We start from the raw sequence: 27,238 nt of genomic DNA on the forward strand, positions 1-27,238 counted from the left end.
CTATAAATATCCCCCATTTTGGAGCAATAAGGATCCCATCTCATATCAATTTAGGCATCATTACTATAGGCAATTTGCATTTCAATTATCTAGCATTTAGCTTTTAGATTTATCATAGCATGTTAATCTAGTTTCTTAAATCATGCATTTCATATCATCTCCATAGTCAATCATGATCAAATAGCTACTCAACTCTCGAGTTGTCACTTTGGAGGCCATTGCTCCGCTGAGAGCCCATCAATCCAACACCTTCAAGGTCCTCAAGAATAGAGGAAAATGGGACATTTCAAGGAAGGCTTTTGGTTTGCATTTCTAATCTAGTTTTGAAATTAAGCTTTTCAATTACATTATATTGTCTCATTATATGTGTATGCCTCTTATATACCACATTTTTAGCATCACACTAACAACACTAATTACTCATCTTAATTAATTAAATAAGTTTAAAATTATTTAATTAATCTAATTATGTTTCTTCTAAATTAATTTAATCATCACATTTCATCATAATTAATTATTCAATTTCTTTCTAGTTATTTAACCATGCAACCTCCCTCTCTTTAAAATTAATTAAATTATTTAATTATCTAGCTTATTCTTTTCTAATTCAAATATTCCCCAAATTTTAATTTCAGTTAATTTCAAATAAATGTGCATGACATTTCATGATTTCGAAAATCAAAATTTAAATAAAATGCAATTTCATGCTAATTTCCTATAGCACATGCATAAATTCCCAATTGGCACTAACTCTGAATTCAACTGCTAATCACCTTTTTTGACTAGGCAAACAATTCAGTCAAGACACTTCCGAAACAACCAATAAAATAACTGCAACATCAATACAAGAAGATATCTTTGCATCGCAGACTTTCCAAACCAACAACCATCTGAAATGACAAATTTGACATTGATGTCAACCACAACAACACATACTTCCAACAAAAATATTCCATTAAGAATCTTTAATAAATTTAAAAATCTGCATTTTGTTGATCTACCTCTAGTGTGAGTAGTGAATGAGAACTCTTTAATACACATAATATTGCCTTTACAAAATCAATAAGAAATTGGGTAGGTGATGAACATTTGAGACTACTAGGTATGGGTAATAGACCATAGTAGGTATCTTGTGGGATATTGTCATTAGAAAATAAAATTAGTGAAGGAGAAGAAGAATATTTGAAGCTTTGATTTTAATTGCACCCACAAAAGCATGTGAATATGACATATCTTGTGATTCAACATGGTAATAATAAAAAATATCATTATTTTAATAAATATCATCCATAGTAATAGTATCGTCTACTTCAAATTTATTGTTTATATAAGAGGATAACGAATTAGTGCAAATTTTCAAGCACCTATTTGGGGTACAAATGATGGTTCCCATCATCATTAGCTCCTTTAATATAAATCATGTTGTTCTCAATAAAATCTTGTAATTTGTGTTTTAATCCCATATGTGCTTGTGTGTTATGTCCTTTAATTCTAATAACTATAAAAGGCTTTTTCATTATAACTTTTTGGAGATAATTTGTTGGTATCTAATGAATGGATAAGAGGAATATTAATCAAATAGATTTTATGCCTGCCATGTAAGAATTATTGTATCTTTATGAACTTTCTAGTTTAAAGGAAGATCAAATATAAGTAGTAGCAACTTGTTTAACATTTTCTTTTGAATCATTACCCTTTAAAAATTTATTTAAATTCTAAAATTTGCAAGGATAAGAGGATTGGGATGATGAACCATATTTAAATATACATTGTGCTAGTAATTTAGATTCAACCATTTTTAGTGTGCATAAGTAGTAGCAACTTGTTTAACATTTTCTTTTGAATCATTACCCTTTAAAAATTTATTTAAATTCTAAAATTTGCAAGGATAAGAGGATTGGGATGATGAACCATATTTAAATATACTTTGTGCTAGTAATTTAGATTCAACCATTTTTACACGTGCATAAAGATTTATAAAAGATTTAAAATTGTTAAGATACACATTATTGATAGTTGGCTCAAACAATCACATAACAAATATATTTTACAACTCAAGATTATGTAAGAGAATAAGAAATTTAAAACACATGGACTAAAATCTTAAGACATAATCATTTATATGCTTATTTGATCCTTATGCACAATTAAATAAATAGAAAATGTAAATCAAGGACCATATTGACTTTGAATTATTTCAAGGATACCTTAGTCAAACCACCAAATTTATACATGGATCTGCGACGTAACGAGAAGAACCATTCAATATCATAATATTTTTAATTACTTAGGAATAACTTGCAAAAAAATCTACCCTAATATTTTTAAGTATTTAGGAATAACTTTCAAAAAATCTACCCTCGTATAACAAAACAACATAGCGTAGTAAATGATTTTAATTATGTATTTGGATCACTTTTTCCAATATGCATATCAACAATGGATGCAAGAGTAATGCTATAGGATGGGATGGGATAATAATATGAAATATTTTTGTATGCTCATCTAAAGGTTCTAAAGGTTCCTTAACATGAGCATATGAAAATATTTCATTATTATTAGAGTGGACAAAGATACAAGGTTTTATATGAAAACTCTTCCTTAAAAGAAGATTGAGGTCCCAACTATTTCAAGACATAAATAAAACAATATGACAATGAGAAATAGGAAGATGAGGCAATATAAATCATTCTCAACTTGAAAAAATAGATAAATAAATGATATAGCGAATATGAAAATGAAACTTGATGGAATCAAGGGTGGGTAGGATGATGAAAAACACTCTCACAATGAAACAAAAACCCTACAAGAATATAAATGATAATGAAGCACTAATGAGAACACAAGCTAACAAGATTGAAAAGTTAATATTTCTTCATTCCATTTTGGATTATTTCTACGTAGGTCTTTTGCTTATGTCATGTATGTTAAGATTTTCTTGCTTATTCATCTATTTACCTTGTTCTTTCTTACATTTTAAGCCCTTTGATTATGTCATGTTTGTTACACCTCCTATTCTCATTTTACCTTTTATATTATGGTTTGTGTTATTTTCATTAATTAAATGCAAGAGGATTAAAGTGCTTGTAACACTTGAACCAAAGATGAAATATGAATGTTGACGATGTATAAAATGAATTTGGCAACCTCTAGAAATTGATGCTCTTGGATTGCACACCATCTTAGAATTTTTGCAAACTTTGAATTTTTTGTGGGTTAATTATGAGTGGCTTGGGGTCAATCACGAGTAAAAGAAATTAACCTCTAGGATTTGATTTTGATTTTGATTTTTTTTTAAGATTGTGGGAATTGGGTAATTCCCTATAAACTGCAATATGTCGGGTAAATTTATCAACGTGACTAGAGATGTTGGCACGACATGCCCATTGATGCCACATGAGCTTGTAGAAGATTGAATCTCCTAACCTTGTACGTACCACAAAAAGCTCTCACTAATTGAAGTGGACCCTAACTCTAGAAAGAAGATTTGATTTTATTACAATAAAATGATGCATTAATTAATCAATCTTCATATCATTTATGTGAATATTAATGCACATCATTTGTTTTCCCTATCCTCTTATACCACTTGTTGATGACATTTTTCCTTGTTCCTCGGTCTATTTAGGTAGAACCAATTTCTTTCGAGCGCCAAAACCCTTTTTAGTGAGGCATCATTCCTGTTATACCCTCCAAAATAACCTACTTAAAAGCTCAAATTCATATTTCATTTTTGGAAACCTTCCGACAGAAGTTTGGAACAACGAACCGGCCTCGCCAACTATAAATCACGCCGTTGCCCTTTATAGTATAAACGATTAAAAAAAATCACGGAGTATTTTAATAAAAGCGAAACTTCATCTGAATATTGCAAGCAGGAAAAATGGCATAACAAATGTGAAGACGCATTGCATGATCATTATTAATTAAGGGTTTGGTGTTCATAGGAAAAAACTATAAGTACACCTTTTCGCCCTTACTCTCAGATGCTACTCGGAAAACGAGTCTTCCATTCCTTTCCTTTTAACATTTAGCATTAATGGCTCTATACACAGTAGCAGCGTCTAAATCCTTTGTCCAAACCACACTACATTCAGTTGTGGCACCTTCCAGGCCCCTTCTGCCCATTAAAGCATTGTTTCATCGAACACACACAAGATCATCTGCTCAAAAAACAGGTATGTATGAAGTGTAGTCTTCTTTTTGCAGCAGATTTTTTAAACATTAAACGATAACTCTGAACAGCCAAGAGACAGATGAGTAATGTTCAGATGCTTCTTTGCAGCTTAATTTCTGAAGCACTCTATGCACTATTTGATCTCGCCGAAAAAGTTTTAAGCTACAAACAAGCACCACTTTTTATTGCCTAAGATGCCCCCATTTTATATTTAGAGAACTTTATGTAAATATGTTTTTTTTCTTATCTTAATTAAAAAATTCATAACGTATTCAGATTTTTTGGATTCATTCTTCTTGTGCTTATTCAGAGCTTGAGAAGCAAGTCGTCTTATTATTATCATTCTGCTATAAATAAGCAGCCTAAGATACCCAGCTTGTGTTCTGAATTTCTGCCGAGCCAAATGTGGGTTAATTTAATGTATTTATATTTCTGGGATTCATTATGCAGGATTCGAGCAGTGTTTTCCGATGCATCGGTGTGAGGAGTAGGTTTTAGGCAATCCCAGCTTTGGCAGGGTTTTTATTCATTATTGTATCGATAATCTTAGTTATTCCCTAAAATATAAAGGAATGACACGGTGAAACCTAGAAAAATAGAAAGCTAAAAATGTCTGCTTGTGGACGTCAGCAAATTCCTATCTTTGGAAGTGCAAGGATTTTTGGGGTTCGTTTTTGTGTTAGTAACTTAATATCATTCATATTTTCATATAATCTGAATTTTATCCAGGCGTTTTGCTGATGTTAAGTTGCACCCTTCTCAGAATGAAGTGAAATTTGTGTTTCGAAGACATCAAATGTGATCATTTGTTTTGTAAAGACTGTTAAATAGTAGCTGCCATATAGCAATGACTAGAAAAGTAATCTAGAAATGCTATAAGAAAGCTTGCATGCCTCCAAACACAAGATATTTAGAATCTTCCCAAAACTTAGAAGACTGGATAAATTAACTGAGGAAATAGATAATTCACCTTCTCAATTTATTTTTTTTAGCTAGTTTTGATGGATCAATGAGTTTGACTCGAAATCTACACAGTTGAATCTTGATAGCAATATCATAAAAATGAAGTTTTCTTGTAAACTCCAGGAGATCTACATATTCTATGGGACCAAATATCATAAACTACATTTTGATACATTTTTTATAAGAGTGCGAGAGTAAATAAGAAATTACACACGAGCAATTAGTCTAATTTGAGAATTCACAGCTTCTTTCTAGAGGGTGGGTCTTATGTTTTTAATTCTGGTCAAATTTCTCTACAAAGGTAGATGGCCAAGGCTCAACTCGTAAGCTGTAGATGTACCTGGCTTGAATGCCATGTGAGCATTAAATGATATAAAATCATTTTTTATCCAATTTTCATCACTTCTAAAGTACAAAACAAACATGTTCACCTGTTTCTTCTTCTTTTGGTCGGCCTAGTTTGGGCTCTTAGCACCATTTTTCAAACAGGTATAAATATATGTCTTGCTGGCTGGGTGTAGTATTGGGATTTGGCATGATTTTTGAGGTTATCCTCAAGCAAGCCAGCTAGGACATAAACCCTAGCTACCTACCCAGGTCAGGATGAAAACCCTGATTTTGGAATCTTGCTTAATCCTCTCATTCCTTGCTGTTTTATGATCAGAAAAATGCAATTTCAACCTAACTTGTGCTACCAGGCTGAGCACCATTGCTGGAGTGAAGGGATTGGACAAGTTTATCAGGCAGCTGGTTACTGGACCGCCTGCTGGGCGCCTATATCAGCAGATTTCATGTCATTGTGACACAGCCTGCAGCTGTTAGGGACTTTTAAGACCTTGACTGGTGGAGGTTGTCGCTTTGCGGAGTCGTGAAGCTTACACATTTCGTTGGCAGCTACCAAGAGAATGGCGCAGGGATAAAACAGCACTCAAATCAGGAAGTGAAACCCCATGCCATGATTAGGGTTTGATAAGACGTCGCTGTTTGGAAGAACTTTATGCCTGTAGAAAGGACTTGGTGAGATATCTTGCAGATCTAGGGCAACAGTGCCATCAAATTCTGCTGAGCAGTCAATCTGGAGTGTGAGCCTGACATCTATATCAAAAATTTATAATCATATTTGTTCTGTTCATTATTTTAATGATTGAGTATGATCTAATGTTTAACTCTGCTCATTGTTAGTCTCTGGAATTTACTGCTGTGTTGCAAATCTGAGTTATTTTTAAATCCCTAACCTTAACTTGGTGATTTAGAAGTTGTAAAAACCCTAGGTTTATTTCATCTATTAATCCCACCATTATGCTTTTGTGCATATATTTTGTTGCGAGTTGAGTGCTTTCCAACGTACTTACATTCTAGTCATTCTGCATGACTCTTGAGTAAGGTGGTTGTGAAATACAAGACTGCAATATTTGTATTTTGTCACTACTCTACCTGTCAAAGGGGAAAGTTTATTTGCATCTTCTTTTTTTGAAAAGAGAAGACCAAGATCTTTGTTTTGGTTATCTTTACTGGCTTCCCTACATCTTTAGAGAAAAACACTAGGGCTATCAAGCATTCTGCCAAGCTATGGGGCTGTTTCTGCAATCAAGATGATATATTATGTTTATAAAATTAACTGTGTCACATAACTATATCCAAGCGTACACTTTGCTTCCATATTTGTTATCACTTCTACAACTTTTATACAAACAGGCCCAAAAATGTCAAGAGACAAAAGGCAGCCTTGTTAGATCTGAGTGTCACTTCCAGACATTTTGACAATCCTGCATCTGTTTAATTTTTTGTATTTGGCATATCAATAACGCGCATGGACTGCTGCTTTATACTCATCATTATCCCAGGTTCTTGCATCTTGATCCAAAAGTTCTCTTTTGGGTGTATCAAGTGCCTTATTAAAATTGACCAAGCATTTTTATTCCGTATCAAGTGGATCCTGAGAATTTTTGATATTTATGAGTGTAGGACATATGTGCATGCATGCCAGCTGAATATTACATTTTATCAGCCATAAAATTTTTGGTTTTTTTTTTCCAAAAATTAATTCATCGAGTAGGTTGATTTCCCAAAGCTATTAGCCAACATTTTATACAACATGTGACTGAGTTTACCACTTTGGCCAAAGTTTGAAAGAATAAACAGAAACCTAATGCATTTTCGTCAAACATTAGCATATGATATTTATCTAGCAATGCAACATATAGAAAAAGGCCATTTCATAACTAATCTACTGAAGTCATTTGTTGTTGCGATGGCTTGGGTTACATATCTGTTAATCATGCTTATTCCAATGATAGTTACAAAGTTCAATTAAGTCTCAAGAATTTTCCCTAAACTTCAAATTTTGCCAACATCTGGTCAACATATTGACTGACATCAGCCCTTTTTCTTCACGAAATCTCAGCTTTAAATTTTTTAGTACTAAATAAGTAATTAGGTATTTGTTTTTTGTGTAATCTGCACTATTGAGTACTTTCATGCTCAAGTCATCAACATAATAAGAATCTTCCATGAGCAGTAATATCTCTGTCACCTTTTAATTCATGATGTGAATTGGCAAATAATCACAAGGCAAGGAGGCCCACAAAGCACGCATGCAACCTATATGCATTTTTTAGAAGGGGCAAGTAGTAGTGAATATGAACTACTATTTTTAGCTCCTCATCGTCTAGCAATTTTCACCATTAACAAAGCTTTAGAGTGAAGGTGTGCATTATAAAACTTCCTTGTCTCACAAATATGATCCTAAGTCGCTGGTACAGGTTTTTTGGTATGGGCATTTTTACACACACACACACACACACAAGATAAATTTTAAATGCTAATTGATAGTTCAGAATTTCAATATTATGTCATATGCCATATAACATATATCATATATGTCTAGGTTCACAATTCAAATGAAAATCATCAAAATTAAAAAATTGACAATAAAAAATAGTAATTGCCTTCTATCTTCATCAATCATCAAAAGGCTCTAGATCAAGATCATCATTGTTTGCTTCAAGTTCAACATCATTTGAACCCAAAAATAGTGCCACTCCCACTAGATGCATCATATGTAAGTATCTCATCATCATCATCATCATCATCATTCATTGTGATTCTAGCAAGCTCTCCAATATATGTATCCAAGTTGGTACACCCAAGGGTTACATCCTAGTGCTTTCGTTGACCCATCCGTTTGGTGGTGTTGCTTATGTGATGGAAGACACAAATTGGAATGAACACAAAACCAAGTCTTCTTCAATTTATTTTTTTGCGGCCAACTGGTTACGCTTTATTGAGTGGATAAAGGAGTATGTACTCCACTTCCGGTTAGTGGAATAACTTGCAACCTTTTAAAATTGGAGAGAAAACCAACAAAACTTAAAAATAAAAAATGCAAAATAAATTAAAGAATGTTAAGTACTAAAGTCTACAATACAAATGTTCAAAATTAAAAAAAATTCGTGATAGAATCTTGATTGCAAGGAGTTGGAGGAACAAATAATCTTGACCATGGAGATACTACCATGTATGAGCATCTACTTTGAATCGGTCATTAATAGCATAAGGACTATGATTTTTTAATTGAGATGAACATGCCAAACTCTCTCCTAACATGTTCCACCTTTTTTGGATTTGAGAAGAGTCTAGTGAATGCCCACTTGTACCCAATAGCAACTTCACTATCTCTATATGGTGGAGTTCTCCCTGGCAAGGCAAGTACGATAGTGCTATAGTATTTGGGACATAATGCATTTGCAAGGAGGTGCAATGGCATGTTCATCTTGTTCCAACAATGATGAATGATTTTTTTCATCCTTTTAAAAAATGTTTCTTTGAGGTCATTCTCTTTTTGTTCTATTATGACCTTTATTTTTTCTATCTGGGAGTCCATGCCATCATAGATTTACCCCAAACATGGTGTATCTGTATCAGCAAACTTGATCATACTCATGATAGACTCAGTGAAATTCAAGACATTCCACATGAGTCCATCAATCGTCATCCAAGATCAATGACTTGACATTTTGGGCCCTCTCTGAATTTGATTGCTTCCAAACACTCCATTGGTTGCTAATAATCATGGCACCCAATGCCTCTCGCACCTTCAAAAGTCATGTCAAAAGGATTGCATGTGATGCAAATTGGGTCTCAGTAACCTAGGATCATGTAAAAAATATGTTAATAACACATTGAAAAATGTTATATGCATATTAAACATGGCATAGATAAATTTAAAGAAATAAATTAAATTTACCTTTTAACAATTCCAACCTTGTGAAAGTCCTTAAAATGCCTTGTGACATATGGTGGTTTGTCACAAACATTTTGATCTCCTCACCCTCTTGGTATATCTATTTTACCCACTCTATTTGGGTGCCAATTGCTTGCATCACCAAGTGAAGGGAGTGTACGGTGCAGGGTGTCCAAAAATTGTGCTCATATCTTTGTCCAACCAAAGCACTTGCAGCCCTGCAATTTTTTGCATTGTCTGTAATGATTTGGACAATTTTTTTATGATCCATCATCTCTATGGACTTAATGAGGATTTTAGAAATTAATTCTCTATCTTTGATTTGCCCCTCATAATCAACCACCCTTAAAAACATTGCCCCTTTGGGGGACACTGCAATGACATTTATTAAGGGACAGTTTTTGCAATCCTTCCATCCATCAAAAACAATAGAAACTCTCGATTCAACCCAAGAATCTCTAATTGGTTTGATTGATGTCTCTACAAGTTTCTTCTCTCTTCCCAATAAGATGGTGCACACTTTTGATACCTAGGACTTGGGAAAGTAGAAAGTGCACTATTGATTGCCGCCACCATTTACCACCAATATGGTGATCTCACCAAGTTGAAAGGAAGACCATTGGAAAAGATGCACATGCGATATTTTCCTTTGCAACGTCTCTTGCTTCCATTTTGAATTCCTTGTCCAATGGGACTCTATTGCGGGAAAGATTGGGATCTTCTACTTGCATAGAAGGTGTCTCCAAGATAGATTGTTTGGAGGCCATTACTAGTTGAGAATCTATAGGTAAAGTCATTGTTTTTTTCTTTGCGAAAGGATGAGATCTTAGTTTTGCTCTTTCAACCATAGCATTAGCTTATGCTTGTTCTCTAATGGGTGCCACTATTTTTTCGGCAAACAACCGCTTCTTATCTGGCCCTTCACACATTTTACTCCCTTTCCCAAGAGGGCCACAAAAGTGAAATCTCACTTGATAATACAAGCTCTTAAAATTGGTTCTACACATTACAATTACAAAGATATCCCCCACCTCTTGGAAGTTGTTCAAGCATTGTAGTATGTATCCCTAAAGGAGATCCTTTATCAATTTTATATTTTTGGTTTGCACCCATTGAACTTGAACTATTGGACACATTCCACTCCCTTTCCCAAGAGGGCCACAAAAGTGAAATCTCACTCGATAATACAAGCTCTTAAAATTGGTTCTACACTCATTACAATTCCAAAGATATCCCCCACCTCTTGGAAGTTGTTCAAGCATTGTAGTATGTATCCATAAAGGAGATCCTTTATCAATTTTATATTTTTGGTTTGCACCCATTGAACTTGAACTATTGGCCATTCTTGCAATCTGATTTTGCTATTATAAGAAATTACACAATTTTAAATTGGAAAAAAATAAAATAAATGCAAGCCTACAATATGTACAAGCTAACAAAAGTTCAAAACAAAGATCAAAAAATATTATAACAAACAATGAAACTTGTTTCTTTTTTTTCAAAAAGGAAATTTAAAAAAAAGCTTGAAAAATTTCATCAAAATTTTGAATTTTTTTTATAAAAAAAATAGAGAAAAAGGTTGAATGCTTACCTCAGATGATTAAATCTCCTTTGTGCATGCTATCTTCCCTCCCTTGATACTCCTCGATCGATCCCCTTCAAAAAAAATCAGCCTCCCTTCAAAATGCCAAAATGAGAAAAGAGAGAGTGAAGAGACAAAATGTGCTTTGTCTAGGACAAAATGATGCCTTAAGGGGCATATTAGGGTTTTAGGCAAAAAAAAAAGTAAAACAAAATTGTTTTTTAAAAGTTGTTGGGCCTTTTTTCCCATGGATTTGCCCCATGTACGTTTGGGTGTGCCCAGGGTACGCCCCAAGCACCCCAAGTGTAGATTGGGCGCACTCGGGCAAACCTATTCCCAAGCGAACTTGGTGTGGGTGCGCCAAGTAAAATGTGTGAACCTGGTAACGTAGTTATTATCAATGTGGAATTATCACAATCCAACATTTTTGTGTAAGCAACAGGGAGTATTTTTAATGCTCAGGTAATTTCCATATACATAATCATTTGGTGGTGCCTAACTCCTTGAACAAGCTTTAATGAGGATCAACAAACATGTGAGATGGAAAGATGTTTGTTGTTGGTCCTTATTAAAGCTATTGGCATCTTTTACTTGTTGTGTAGTAAGTAACAGTGTAAACTCATAAGAATCAGTACCCACAGCAAAAGAAACAAATGAAGATTTTTCCCTGCCAATAATTCAATAGCCGCCGAGATTTGCCGATATAGTAAATAAAGATATATGCTACTGCTCGAACCTTGAAGGCCCTAACAACATACCAATTGATTTTAAATTTTTTATTAAATTATTTGTATGGATATTTTTATCTTGATCAAAAAAACACTCTTATGAAATCTTGAAAAGAGTACTTAATTTTATTTTATGATTTGGAAATTTAACAGCCACAATATTGCAGATATATCAGAGATTGGAGACTTCCACAGACCATGATAGTTGATAATAGAGAAAGTTTTAGGAAAATTTGTGTCACAAATTTACAAAATGATATATGAGGCATTTCAATGTCCAGCATTCAAAATAATATATGGAGAAACCCATATAAATAGGGAGGTTGTTGTTTCCTACTATCAACTACCACAGAAGAAATAAATATATGTTCGATAATCACATGATTAGTCTAGACTCTACATTGCTCTGTATATAAAACATCATACATAGCACAAATCGTGTTGCCAGGTTCTCTTGAACCAGTTCTTGTTCTCATACCAAAATGGCTTTGGCTTCAGGAGTGGCAACAGGTGTGTCCTAGGAGTGGGTTGGGAGTGTCCCTGCATATGTGTACCCACAGCGAGCCTGGGGCGGCAAGGGCACTCCCTGCCCGCTCCAATGGGTAGAAAATAATTAAAATGCTCCAAAAACTATTAAAAAGTGAATATTGTACACTATTTAAAAAACAACTCAAAAAGCACCGCCCGCTCCCAAGCACTCCCAAACGCTCCAATGGGTAGAAAATAATTAAAATGCTCAAAAAACTATTAAAAAGTGAATTATTGTACACTTTTTAAAAATAAAAAACTCAAAAAGCACCCTAAAGTCTAAACACACTCTTATGTTTGTTATTTGACAGGCACAGCTCCATTTCACACATACTCATTCTTCTTATGCCATTTTTGCATTTTGAATGGTAGCTGGTTTTTTATTAAGTAGAACAATTGCAAACTACTTAATTTTGCCGTTAAGTGATAAAATTGTGAAGAAATGGTGTGTGCCATGAAGGTTTGTGTGGTTTCAAAGGCCTTAATTTGGGCTTGGAGGTGGGAGCTTTGCCCCTTGACCCCACCCTATATCACGACATGGAATGCACCAGGGGCATTGCTCCCGGACCCTATGAGGGGCACTGCTCCTTGACCCTGCTAGGGGCGTTGCCTCTAGACCCCCAAGAGGGGCGCTGCCCTCGACCCCATTGGGGGCATTGCCTCCAGATTCCCATGAGGGTTGTTGCCCTTCAGCTCCATTAGGGTCTCCACTCCCAGCCCCTACTTGTTATTGGGATCTCTTGTTGCATAATAACTTAATTACAATAAGAGGATCTGGGAGTGGAGACCAAAACTGACTACTTAGATAATTATCTTTATGATTATCATAATATCGTTGATCAATGAAGTGTCATACCATCAAAGATTCAAATGTCATCATTATTATAAAATATAATATCATATGATATATCAAATGCATTTGCAATTCTGTATAGTTTTAATTTTTTTTGCATATATATATATATATATATATATAATTTGTCATACCAGTGTACCAGAACCTCGTACCCATACCCGATCCCATACTAGAACTGGCAACTTAGATTACAAATATTCATGTGATTAGTGTACAGCAGAGTTGCCAAATACTTGTCCTCTGCCATCTGGATACACACATCCAAGTATCAGATATAAAACTTCTGGATATGGCATGAGTTCTATATCCAGACATATCCATAAACAATTTTACATTTGGGCCATATCTGATACATGTGGATATGACACATCACTGCACCACTCTGTCAGGTGTAGTATCCAGTTTTCAGTTCATGTAAAAAAATTAAAAATTTGAAATAAAAACGTAAAAACTTGCACACATGTATTACACACACATAATATAAACATACATATTTAAATCACTACAGACTCAAACATGATAGAAGAAAAGAAAAGAAATATATAAACTAAAATATAAAAAGAAAAACCAAAGAATATATATAAAGTAATATTTTTAAAGTTATCCTTTATACCCTTAGATATATAAGTAATTGAAATTATATATATTTTTACAATTGTTGTATCTAAACTTGTATCAGGGAATCATGAAACTTTGGTGTATCGGTATCTGATTTTATATCCATTTTCATGCAACTCTGGTGCATAGTTCATAACACATTATATGCACCACAAACATGAGAGCTTGATTTATTCCTGCAACAGTTGTGATATGTGGGTCGCCGTAATTCTTTTAATTGACTAGACAGAGAAGATGTTAATAACCCGAGTCAATAACTAGAACTGCCTGAAGCTTTTAGACTAATCACCACAAAGAGGAATAATGCCAACTTTCAGTGTTAGATTAGAGTTCGAGACAAGTTCTTTTATTTGACAAACTGTAAACACTAAATGTATCTAAAAGCTGAACGAAGCTTTTAGACTTACTTACAACAAGAACGAAACATGCTAACTTTTGAGTATTAGATATAAGTTTGAGCTACACGTAAATGTATATACATGTATAGTGGTCAAAACAATTAATAGCAACAGCACTGTCTCGTTCGGAGAATTATACTAGAAAGAAGAAAGACTTAAATGGTTTGTGTTTTGGGAAAGTCTTTCAGAAGAATTCAAAGACATTAGAAATAATTAGTTAAAATATCTCTTTAAATCTTGAAACAGCCTTCAGTCATTTATTCTTGATAGTTTTACCAATTAATTCTATTCCTTAGACCCCCTGAGATTTTAAGGACATGGTGCATAATGTGCTTCAGTATCTTGGAAATCATTATGATTTTTTATGTACACAAGAATTACCAAGTATTTTTTTTTCAAAAAGAAAGAGAAACATTCGTCAGTACACACAAAAAATTCATCTCTTAACTGAACAGTAATGCTTGGCAGCTCAGTTTTGTACTATACCAGAACAGCACAAAACAAATATTGGAGATTGATTAAAAAATAAAATTGTAATTACAACATAAGGTCACTTAGAACTGGTGGCATCCTCACTTGATGGAAGTGCTTCCAGTCATTGAGAAATATGGTAGCCTATATGAGGCAGAACATAATCCACAAATCCATGGCATCACTGCTAATGTGCAGTCAAAGCAGAACCCCTGAACTAATATCGTGAACTGAATGAAGGTTCTAAACTAACTTACAACAAAGAGGAATAATGCTAATTTTTGAGTTTTACTTCAAATTTTGAGACAAGTTCATTTAAATGATAAGCTGTAAACTGTAAATGTATCTATAAGCTGATTGAAGCTTTTAGAATACCTTACAACGAGTGGAAACATGCTAACTCTTGAGTATTAGATAAAAGTTTAAGATAAGTACGTTTACATGCTAAAACGTAAAATGTAAACAGATATAAATCTACAATGCTAGAATCACTTAATAATAGCAGTACTGGCTCTTTCAGACAACCATACCAGAAAGAAGAAATGCTTGAATGATTTGTGGTTTGCGAAAATCTTTTGGAAGAATTTAGAAGACATTAGAAATAAACAGTTGAAATATCTTTACAATTTTTGAAATAGCCTTTAGTCATTTATTCATGATATCTTTAATTTTTAAATTTTATTCCTTACTAGATCCCTTGAGATTTAAGGACATGCTGCATAAAGTGCTTCAATATGTTGGAAATCATCACGAGTTTCTATGTACATAAGAATATTACCAAGTAGTTTTACCTAAAAAAGAGAAACACTCTGTGGTACACATGAAACATACAACATCTCTGAGAACAACGATGGCTGGCAGGGCAGATTTGTACTATACCAAAACAACACAAAGAATATCTTTAAGATTGATTAAAAAATCAAAATCTTAATAACAACATAAAATAACAGAACTGTTGGCATCTTCAAGTGACGGAAGTGCTAACAGTCATTGAGAAATATGGTTGAACATAATCCACAAATCCACAGCATCACTGCAAATGAGCAGTCAAAGCAGAACCCCTGAATCATTATCTAGAACTGAACGAATTCTTTAGACAAAGTTACAACAAAGAGGACTGGTGCTAATTTTTCAGTTTTAGATAAAAATTTGAGACAAGTTCATTTACATGATAAACTGTAACTTTAAGTGTATCTAGAAGCCGAATGAAGCTTGTAGACTAATTTACAACAAAGGACAAGTGTGCTAACTTTGAGTATTAGATAAAAGTTAGAGATATATGTTTCATGCCAAAATGTAAATGCATATACATCTATAATGCTAGAAACACTTATCGATGGCAGTGCTCTCTTTCAGAGATTTATACCAGAAAGAAGAAATACTCAAATAGTTCGTGTTTTGGGAAAAATTTTCAGCTGAATTCAAAAGACTTTAGAAGTAAATAGATAAAATATGTTTGTGATCTTGCTTTTTGTTAGGAACTGTCTTCTGCTTTCTAATCTCATTTAAGGAGCAGTAATCTTCAAATGCCTTGCTGCAATACTCACCTCCATTATCCGATTTGAGACACTTCAACATTTTTCCTGTCTCATTTTCAACCAAAGCTTTCCATTTCTTAAAAGTTTCAAAAACATCTGATTTTTGCTTTAGGAAATATACCCATGTTTTTCTAGTTGAGTCATCAATAAAAATAACATAATAACAAGAGCCACCAAGAGATGATACCTGAGCCGGTCCCCATACATCTGAATGCACAAGCTCTAACTTCTCACTCTTCTTTTCTTTCCCAACCTTGAGAAATCTGACTCTTTTCTGTTTGCCATAAACACAGATAACATAAAGATTTAACGTGGTTCATCCAGAATGGGTTACGTCCACCATACACAGTCGTCCAATCTTTCTTATTATCCAGCAAAAACAGTACATCAACATTACAATGCCTTAAGCATCCCAACCGCTTATAACATGTGTTTTTAGGGCAAAAACAAAGTCGGCCTTTTTAAGGTTTTATTACAATGTCAGTTTTCATAAAAAAAAAAAACCCCAATTTTTTTTTTCGGGGGCTCTCGCCCCCGAACCCCTGCTTTTCTCGGGGGCTGCCGCCCTTGAATCCCTGCCCGAGGCCCAACCCAACCCCGGACCCCCGCGAGGATACATGCTGAGTGTATAGTACTTTGCTGATCAGTCGCCACATTTCAACAATCTCCCACTTGGAGACCGATTAGGCTCCACACCAAACAATCTCCCACTTGGGGACTGATACTACACGACACCACTGTACATGCAATATCCGCTGGATAAAAAACACTAGGAATCAACTGGTATACATTCCACAATTATCAATCAAGAAGACCAACAGAAACTGATGAAGAAATTAGCTTCTCCTGTGGAACTGCCTTTGTGAACATATCGGCAGGATTCTCACTTGTGTGAATCTTCTCAAGCCGTAACTGACCCTCCTCCAAAATAGTCTAGATGAAGTGGTACCTGAGCTGAATGTGCTTTGTCCTTGAATGAAAAGCAGAGTTCTTCGCAAGATGAATGGCACTTTGGCTATCAGTATACAATGGGCGATCCTCCTGTATTTTACCCAATTCCTCCAGAAAACATTGTAACCAAATCATCTCCTTGTTGGCTTCTGTAGCAGCAACATACTCAGCTTCAGTTGTTGAAAGTGCAACAACCTTTTGCACCCTAGAAATCCAACTGATTGCAGTTCCCCCTATAGTAAAAACATACCCTGTAGTACTTCTCCGTGAATCAATATCACTTGCCAGATCAGAGTCAACAAATCTACTCAGAGCAGCATTAGATCCTTTGAAACATAATGCCTTCATAGTAGTTCCTTTCAAATACCGAAGAATCCATTTCACAGCATTCCAATGTTCCATACTCGGATTACTCATAAATCTGCTCACAACTCCCACTGCATGTGCAATATCTAGCCTTGTGCATACCATTGCATACATCAGACTGCCAACAGCTAATGAATACGGGATGTTAGACATTTTATTAACCTCTTCCTGTGCTTTGGGGCACATCTCCTTAGTCAATTTGAAATGACTAGCCAAAGGTGTACTAACTACTTTTGCATTCTGCATGTTAAATATTTTCAACACCTTTACATACTCACTTTGGGACAAATTCAAGGTTCTATTTTTCCTATCCCGTGTAATCATCATACCGAGAATTTTCTTAGCTGCACCCAAATCCTTCATAGCAAATGACCTGGCTAATTTCTGTTTAAGATCATTTATATGTTGCATGTTAGACCCAGCAACAAGCATGTCATCAACATAAAGCAACAGGATAATATAACTGCCATTATCAAATCTCTTAAAATATACACAATGATTAGAATGACATCTATGATAACCGTGTTCAGCCATGAAACTATCAAATTTTAAATACCATTGTCGGGGTGCTTGCTTTAGGCCATACAGATTTTTCTTCAACCTGCACACCAAGTTCTCCTTACCTTTGACTTCATATCCCTGTGGTTGCAACATGTAAATTTCCTCCTCCAAATCTCCATGGAGAAAAGCTGTTTTGACATCTAATTGTTCAAGATGTAAATCATCTGCAGCCACAAGACTAAGTACAGTTCTAATTGAAGTCATTTTTACAACTAGAGAAAATATTTCATCATAATCTATACCTTTTTTCTGTGCAAGACCTTTTACCACAAGTCTGGCCTTATATCTTTTCTGACCTACTTCCTCCTCCTTTAGCCGATAAACCCATTTGTTAGGCAAGGCTCTTTTTTCTGCAGGTAAAGGGACTAAGTCTCAAGTCTTATTTTTCATCAAGGAGTCCATCTCCTCTTTCATGCCTAGCTCCCACTGTTGTTTGGCATCTACCTGCATTGCTTCTTCATATTCTTCTGGTTCACCAAAATCCGTTAATAAAATAGAATACAAAGAAGGAGAAAATCTTTCAGGGGGTCTACTTATCCTCGTAGAACATCTAACACTTACAGGAGTTTGTAGGACAATCTGTTGTTGTTAAGCATCAGGTACCTGTGGGTTTTCATTTTCAGGAATTTCATCCAACACCACATATTCTTGTTTGTCCTGTTCATGCTTCTTTTCCTGCATCTGTTCTTTATACATAACCTTCTCATTGAATATAACATTTCTACTTTTAATTATTTTCTTATTTTCAAAATCCCATAACCGATAGCCATATTCATCTATCCCATATCCAATGAAGGTACATTTCTGAGATTTAGCATCAAGCTTGGTTCTGTTTTCTTTATCAACATGGACAAAAGCTTCACAACCAAAGGTTTTTAGAAAAGAATAATTTACCTTTTTACCAGTCCATGCCTCCTCTGGAATACCACCATCCAAAGGGGTTGAAGGTCCTTTATTTATCAAATAGACAGCAGTATGTACAACATTTGCCCAAAAATGTAAGGGCAATCCAACATGCAATCTCATGCTCCTCGCGCGTTCCATGATAGTCGTATTCATTCTCTTCGACACACCATTTCCCTGTGGAGTTCCTGGAATTGTCTTCTGCTTTCTAATCCCATTTAAGGAGCAATAATCTTCAAATGCCTTGCTGCAATACTCACCTCCATTATTCGATTTGAGACACTTCAATCTTTTTTCTGTCTCATTCTCAACCAAAGCTTTCCATTTCTTAAAAGTTTCAAAAACATCTGATTTTTGCTTTAAGAAATATACCCATGTTTTTCTGGTTGAGTCATCAATAAAAATAACATAATAACAAGAGCCACCAAGAGATGATACCTGAGCCGGTCGCCATACATCTGAATGCACAAGCTCTAACTTCTCACTCTTCTTTTCTTTCCCAACCTTGACAAATCTGACTATTTTCTGTTTGCCATAAACACAGTTTTCACAGAACTCTAAATCAATCTTCTTTAGTCCTGGCAATAGATTTTTGGAGTGAAGGGTTTTCATCCCTTTCTCACTCATTTGCCCAAGCCTATGGTGCGACATTATCGAATCTGTTCTTACAACATTTATTGTTGTTGTCCCTGCAGTAACTTTATCTGTAGCAGCTAGGGTAGAGTAAGTGTTACCTGTACACAGATATAATGTGCCTACCTTCGCACCTTTAGCTATTACTAATGATCCTTTAGCGACCTTCCACATACTGTCTGAGAGGGTAACTATGCAACCTTCACTACCTAGTTGCCCTGCAAAAATTAAATTTCTTCTTAAATTAGGAACATGTTTTACCTCCTGCAGAAACCAGTCATTTCCATTCTGCAACTTGATCTTTATCTTTTCTTTTCCAACAATTTGACAGGGCTCATCATCACCCAAATATACCTGTCCAAAATCACCTTGAACATAATCTAGAAAATATTTTCTATGGGCTGTAGTATGAAATGAAGCCCCAGAATCCATTACCCAGGAATCATTAACATTATCCAAACATAAGATTAAAACATCTTGTAAAGTATTACTTGCAATATTAGCTTTTTTACTGTCATTTTCATTTTTGTCTCTTTCTTTGTTTTTCCGAGACCAACAGTCTTTCTTTAGATGACCAGGCTTTCCGCAGTACCAACAATCTTTCTTTCCTCTAGATTGAGAGCGTCCTTTCTTTGACTTCCCTCGTGACTTCTCATTCCAAGGGCCTTTTCCTCTTTCCTTTGATCTTCCTCTGTTCTCCACATTCAAAACACTACCCGATGATGTTGGAGTCTCACCTGTGCTTTTTTTTCACATTTCCTTGCTTAGGATAACACCAACAATATCATCAAATACCAAAGTATTTTTACCAGAGATAGAGTTACTTATAGCCATAACCAAGCTATTCCAGCTTTCTGGCAAAGAACATAAAATCAAGAGAGCCCTAACCTCTTTTGCAAAGGTAATTTTTATCGAAGACAATTGACTGGTAATTGTATTAAATTCATTTAAGTGCTCCGCTACAGATCCTCCCTCACTCATTTTCAAATTAAACAAACGCTTCATAAGAAATACCTTATTCGAAGCCGAGGGTTTCTCATACAGCTTAGCCAATGTCGCCATCAAATCTACAGCCGTTTTTGCTTCTATTATATTGAATGCTACAGACAGTGTAAGGCACAATCGAATGGATCCCAGTGCCTTTCTATCTAAAATGTCTCACTCTTCATCTGACATTGTGGTCGCTTTCTTTGCCTTTCCTTCCAATGGCCGCTACAAATCCTTTTGATACAGGTAATCCTCCATCTACATTTTCCATAACTGATAATTCTGGCTGTTAAACTTTTCGACCTTGAATTTGGAATCTTCCATTGCTCCCACTCAAATCTGAAAGTACTGCCAATTTACAGAAAACCTCGCTCTGATACCAGTTGTTAGGGTTTCAAGCAGATCTGAAGCAAATATGAACTAACAATTATATGCAGATTTAAATACAAAAGATAAAGAAATAAAACAGGACACAGATAACACAGAGATTTAACGTGGTTCACCCAGAATGGGTTACGTCCACCATACACAGTCGTCCAATCTTTCTTATTATCCAGCAAAAACAGTACATCAATATTACAATGCCTTAAGCATCCTAGCCACTTATAACATGCGTTTTTAGGGCAAAAGCAAAGTCGGCCTTTAGGGTTTTGTTACAATGTTAGTTTTTATCAACAAAAAAAAACCCCAATGTCAGTTTTTATCAAAAAAAAAAAACCCCAAAATTTTTTTCTCGGGGGCTGCCGCCCCCGAACCCCTGCCCGGCCCCAGACCCCGGCGAGGATACGTGCTAAGTGTACAGTACTTTGCTGATCAGTCACCACATTTCAACACTTTTGTCATTTATTCATGATATATTTATTTTTTAATTCTATTCCTTATATCCCTTGAGATTTAAAGGACATGCTGCATAATGTGTCTCAATTTCTTGGAAATCTTATGTACATAAGAATTACCAAGTATTTGTTTCAAAAACAAGAGAAGTGTTTTTTGCTACACATGAAACATAAACATCTCTTAACTGAACAATGATGCTTAGCAGGGCAGTTTTGTACCATATCAAAACAAAAAAAAAGCAAATCTATGAGATTAAGGAAAAAACAAAAATATTAATTACAACATAAGATCACCGAGAACTGGTGGCATCCTCAAGTGATGGAAGTGCTAATACTCATTGTGAAATATGGTAGGCTATATGAGGCAAAAGGTAATCCACAAAGCCATGGCATCACTGTGAATGTGCTATCAAAACAGAATCCCTGAATCCACGACATAGTTGTGGCTGATGGATTGACAAGGTACCAAGAGTCCAAATTTAATTGAAATGTAATGAACATCAAGTTCTAGAAACGAGTAAAAGAAGGGTCCAAGCACCACTTGTAATTTAGATGTCTTTTACTTGGCACCCATATAATTTGTTTTTGCATTTTGATATTTGTGTTTTTTGTTCCATGAATCAATGAACATTCAATTCACTGAGCGATGTTACTCTCAAGCCTAGTATACTGTTTGGGCAGTAAACTGGGTCACCATCCATGGCGTCACTATGCCTTATACTATACCACGCCTCACCAAATTTTTTTACAACTGTTTTTCATTATAACATATAATTAGAATTTGAAAGATAAGAATGCTTGCTGAAAAATATTTTAGAACCTAGTTGTGCAATTGCTTTACATCCAAAGGTGGTCATCTCTGACCTCATGTCTCTACAAATCCTAGTCATGCTATATTTCATTGATAAACTGGAAGTAGTGAAGACTAGTAGGGATATTCAATGGAGCTCAAGAAAAAAGATGATGTACTCTTTTGTAGGGAAAATGCGGTTGGTTCTTCAGCCTATCAGGGCAACTTCAGAAGAAACTTCCAATGATGTCTTAAAATCTATTGGTGAAGTCCTGGGTGACTGGAAAGAAACGGTAATTGAAATATAGGAAAATTGTGATTTTTGTGATATTTGCAGTGCAGGATTTGATGAATAAATCATAATCTATTCACATATTTTTAATTTTCATGACAAATTTGTTTTCTGGTTTGTTTTTCCAGTGGGATTCAATTGAAAATAAGTCAACAGTGTTTGTCTTTGGAGCTGGTGCTGTGGCAGCTTTGTGGATTTCATCAACTGTAATTAGTGCAATCAACTCTGTTCCTTTGGTATCTGCCACTGACCAGTGCATATTTTTCAAGCAGAGTTGTATATATATATATATATAAATGGGAAATTTCTAAATTTACATTTCAGACATCTAATACCAATTGACAAACCAAATAAAATATTTTCTTTGGGAAGATGTTAAGATTGCTAATGGGTTCCTGTTCTGTTCTTTTTGGTTATATCATCAATAAACAGCTTCCGAAAGTAATGGAGCTCATTGGCCTCAGCTATTCATTGTGGTTTACCTACCGCTACCTTCTTTTCAAGGTTATTGCCTTGTGTGGTTGAATGAGAACAGCTATTTTGACTCTACACTGTAAGTTGCTTTTGCATCAAACTGATAGGGCCATCTGGTTGTGGACCACAGGAAAGCAGGAAGGAACTAGCAGCAAACATTGAGGAGCTTAAACAAAAAGTTACTGGAACAGAAGATGATTAATGCTGACATCGAGCAGTTCAATTTTTTCCATCAATGTAATATTTCTACTTTGAAAGGAAGTATCTTGCAATATTCTTATCATGTATATTTTTACTGCTAATTAGTAACTTATTGGTTACAGCTAACATCTATTAGTTGCAATGCTGCTCCAAGATATCGTGCAGCTACATACACCACCTTGGCAGCTACTTTTAGCATTAATCAGTACTGCTCTCAGATAATGTGCAGCTGCATACGTCACCCTGGCCGCTACCTTTAGCATTAAAACAATAATGCCTTCTTTGACGATATGTTAACTGTAATCAAATTTTGCAATGATAGAATTTTCTTGGCGTGTTTTCTTTTTATGCAAATGATTCTTTTGATACAATGGATAGATCTATTGAAGAGTAAAACACTTTTTTTGCATTCTTGACTCGTGTGTTCCTTTGCGATCAATTTTGATAAACTGATGAACTGCATCACTCAAATCTTTTATTGATAAATTTTCTTGCTAGCTTGTTACACTGAATTTGATTAAAAGTTTTATCAATTCGAAAAAGAGGCAGAAGAATGTAGCCTTCTGAAGATTTGATTTAGTGGGCTAATATGCAAAATGTTGAATAGGTAGTCTTACTAAAATTTGTAGATATTTTGAAAGAGGAAGCCAATGGAAAAGCAATGAATACGTAACCTTTGGAAGGTAGAAAAAAGTAAGAAGAGTTATAAATCCTTCACATGTTTGTGTTGTACTGCGCAACCTGAGAATCTTGCTATCTGCTACTGCCACCAGCCAAATGCTTATGCATGCATGCAGCCACAACTAGGAAAGAGAAGGTGATGCCTAGACAAGCTCATACAACATACCTAGGAGAGCCCTATGGGTTGCTCAGCTTGTTTTGGCCAGCAGCCACTTTTAACTTTTTAAGGAGTTATTTATGGAATTAGTGGTCCATGAAAACAATTTTTTAAATTTTTTTGCTTATTTTTAAGCAATCATCGTAAATTTGTATTAATAATATTAATAACAAATTGTGTAGGTAAATTGGAGGTAAATGTTAAAAGGGAGAAAAAAATGTAGCGTCATGTGACATCTTTTTATTTTTTTCAATATGGAGTTGTTTATTTTCAGCCTTTTTTAAACGACTTTATGCAATCACTTGATCTTTCCAATATAAATCACAAAATAAAAACAAAGTCAAATTGACTAGAATTTGTGTCATAATCAGAGTTAATCAATCTTATATTAAAGTGTTTGATAAAATTCCTATATAAAAGCTTTTGATAAAAATCCTACATAAAAGCTTTTGATAAAAACCTTATGTAAAAGCTTTTAATAAAAAAATATGTAAAAGCTTATGATAGAGAGTAATGCCTAGATAAGCCCATACGACACACTTACTTGACACTAAAGCACAAAGGTTTAAGACAACATGTAATGACATCTTTTATAAATGCCCTGTTTTTTGCTTCAATATCACAATTCCAATTGAAGTAAGGAATGAAATAGAGATATCATTTACCAATTAGATTTTGATTGAGACCCCTCAATCATATTAGATATAAATTCGATCATTCCTACTAGAGTTAGGGGCATTATCTTAATCATTATAATATTCATAATGTATAATATTCATAATGTACATGTGGGATTCCTTTAAATCTTTTTCCAATATTCAATCCACACTATGAAGCACTTGGGAGATCATACAAGGTGCAATGAATCTATCGATCAAGTCCAAGAGCTTGTTAATGGTACCTGCCATTTTACCTCATAGCCCCACTTGGGGTTACCACTACTTGAATAGACCTTTTTACTACTTGCCCTCATATGTCTTACCTCCCTAGAGAGAGAGAGAGAGAGAGAGAGAGAGAGAGAGATATAAAAATATATATTAACAATAATATGTTAATTACATCCATTTCTACTTGGATGACAAAATAAAAAATCAGTAATATCATGGTCTATGCATCAAACCAAAACACTTATATAATGCATAGGGATTGTATGTTGAATATTGCTCATTTATTCAAATTTCTACTTATGGATCTCTCTTGATGATCCTCTATTACTTTTATGTACAGATTTGAATGTGCAGATTTGATATAACTCTCTCTTTCCCTTTATGTCTTTCAATGTAAAGGGGAGGCTACACCTCTTCATGTCTGCCATTTGGCAAGAGTCACAACCTTTCATAGTTAGCCCCCTTTGAAAGAGTACAACCATTCATGATTTCTACCATGGTGAAAGAGTTACTTATTTACTTCCCATTCCTTTCTTCTTGCCTTAATCCTTCATTCTTTTTCCCTTTCTCCACATGCCCCCTTCAAATAAAGTTCTATTCTACCTTTTATGTCTCATTTTTTAGGGAGACAACTTTTCATTTCATGTCTTTTGACAATTTATTAAACTTAATTGCATTTTAATTATTTTAATTTCATTCTTTATATCTTAGTTTTATTTTTAATTTTTTCCTATTATTTTTTAATTTATTATTAAACTATTTCAAAATGAAGATGTTAGAGTCCGCCTTACCCAAGATTGCTTGTCCACAAGTAATGATCATAGAATGCTCAAAATGATTCCCAATATGAAATGGCTTTGGAATCACACATGGAATAAACTTGTTGAAAACACATCAAGGATGAGCCAAACACGAAGCTTACACATAAAAACACACATCATACACATGGATATGTGCAAACACGAAGCATACACGCAAATGCACGTTATTAGATCCTTCTTATTGAATAGAATGCATTCAATATTTCATCTTTACCTTGCAGGATGGTAGGATCATGGCTTTGATACCATCTGTAATGTCCCATTTTTTAAATGCCTCGTTTTTGCCTTAAAATCACAATTCCAAGTAAACTAAGGAAAGAAATAGAGATATCATTTACCAATTAGATCCTAACTAAGACCCCTCAATCATGTTAGATATAAATTCAATCATTCCCACTAGGGTAAAGAAGTTGTTTCTCTGCATGCAGAGTGGGACTAGCAAAAACCACTCCTGCTCCATTACCGGTCTGAGCTCCAGCCCCATCGAAGAACATAGTCCAAATCTTTTATGTATTGAACCCCTCGGGTTTCTGGAGCCTTGTCCATTTCAGGTTCTGCCATGATGGTGTAAACTCCAAAATTTCGTTCTCCCAGAACAACAACTGAGGGAGGGCATTTAGTTTCCTTCTATTCAAGACAAACCTATTGTTGATAGGCTATTGTAGCCTATGGTTGTCTATTGAACCTTTCTGATCGACTTTTTCCTTTTTTTTAAGAAAGTATTACCTGTTTATCTCCCACTGGTATCATGGCATAACTCCAATCCATTTGAATGGCCGAGGCTGACCACTTGCGACAGAAAAGCATTCCAAACAAAACTATGAGGGATATAAGTTACCACAACATCCATGACAATACTTCTTTGCGGGAAGGTATACAATCTGACCACTAAATTGTCGAATCATGCCTACCACGCTAACAGCTCTTGGATCTAAAGCATACACATCCTTGTATGAATTAGTAATGGACAGTCCTAGAGCTTCCATCACTACTTCAGGCATAACATTATGTGAAGCTCCAGAGTCTAGAACACAATTCTGCAATCTATTTCCGAGGCGGCTAGTTAATTCCACTACAATATAGCTTCATATTGCTCCCTTAGACCCCTCGTCATGAGAAAGAAAGCGCGGTGCTGGACTGCCTATATCCCACCAATTCGCCTGTAAAAAAGGCATCTATAGCCGCCTAAAGAGCTTGTCGAAAACGCACCCATAGTAAGTCAAAATACCAGCCCCAATTAAGCACCATCCCAAAGGCACTCAGAAGTAGGAACACTCGCGCATGAATAACAATTTCGTTCGATCGACGGATCGTCGAAACACGGAAGAGACGGATCGTCGAGTTCCGTCTATCCTAATCTTTATCCATCTATCCTAATCTGTATCCGTCTATCCGTCGCCCTTAACATTATCTGGGCCGTTGAGACGGATCGTCGAGTTCTATACGTCACATGCCAGAATTCAGAACTATCTATAATTCAACCGGCGCTGGCTGGGGAACTTTAGAACTTTAATAATAGTTGTTGGGGAGTGGGAGGAGAACTTCTAAATAAAACGCCGCCCGCCCCTCAAATATTATTCGGGAGTGAGCCCGTCC

The 27,238-nt window shown here is 35.0% G+C and overlaps 1 protein-coding gene across 2 annotated transcripts; it reads left to right on the forward strand.

Moving 5' to 3' along the window:
• The first annotated feature begins 3,720 nt into the window (after window positions 1–3,720).
• Window positions 3,721–23,444, forward strand: LOC131066823 (protein CURVATURE THYLAKOID 1A, chloroplastic). Of its 2 annotated transcripts, none has more exons than XM_058001682.2 (6): window positions 3,721–4,178; window positions 22,319–22,422; window positions 22,550–22,627; window positions 22,854–22,925; window positions 23,026–23,132; window positions 23,219–23,444. In XM_058001682.2, the coding sequence occupies exons 1-5, from the start codon at window positions 4,040–4,042 to the stop codon at window positions 23,095–23,097; spliced, it is 465 nt and encodes a 154-aa protein (XP_057857665.1). In that variant the 5' UTR covers window positions 3,721–4,039; the 3' UTR covers window positions 23,098–23,132; window positions 23,219–23,444. The 2 variants fall into 2 exon arrangements, with proteins under 2 accessions (XP_057857665.1, XP_057857663.1); XM_058001680.2 differs by having other exon boundaries at window positions 3,733–4,178; window positions 22,550–22,657.
• Window positions 23,445–27,238: the final 3,794 nt, after the last annotated feature.

The sequence above is a fragment of the Cryptomeria japonica genome, chromosome 3 (genome assembly GCF_030272615.1).
Source record: "Cryptomeria japonica chromosome 3, Sugi_1.0, whole genome shotgun sequence".
NCBI classification, from domain to species: Eukaryota; Viridiplantae; Streptophyta; class Pinopsida; order Cupressales; family Cupressaceae; genus Cryptomeria; species Cryptomeria japonica.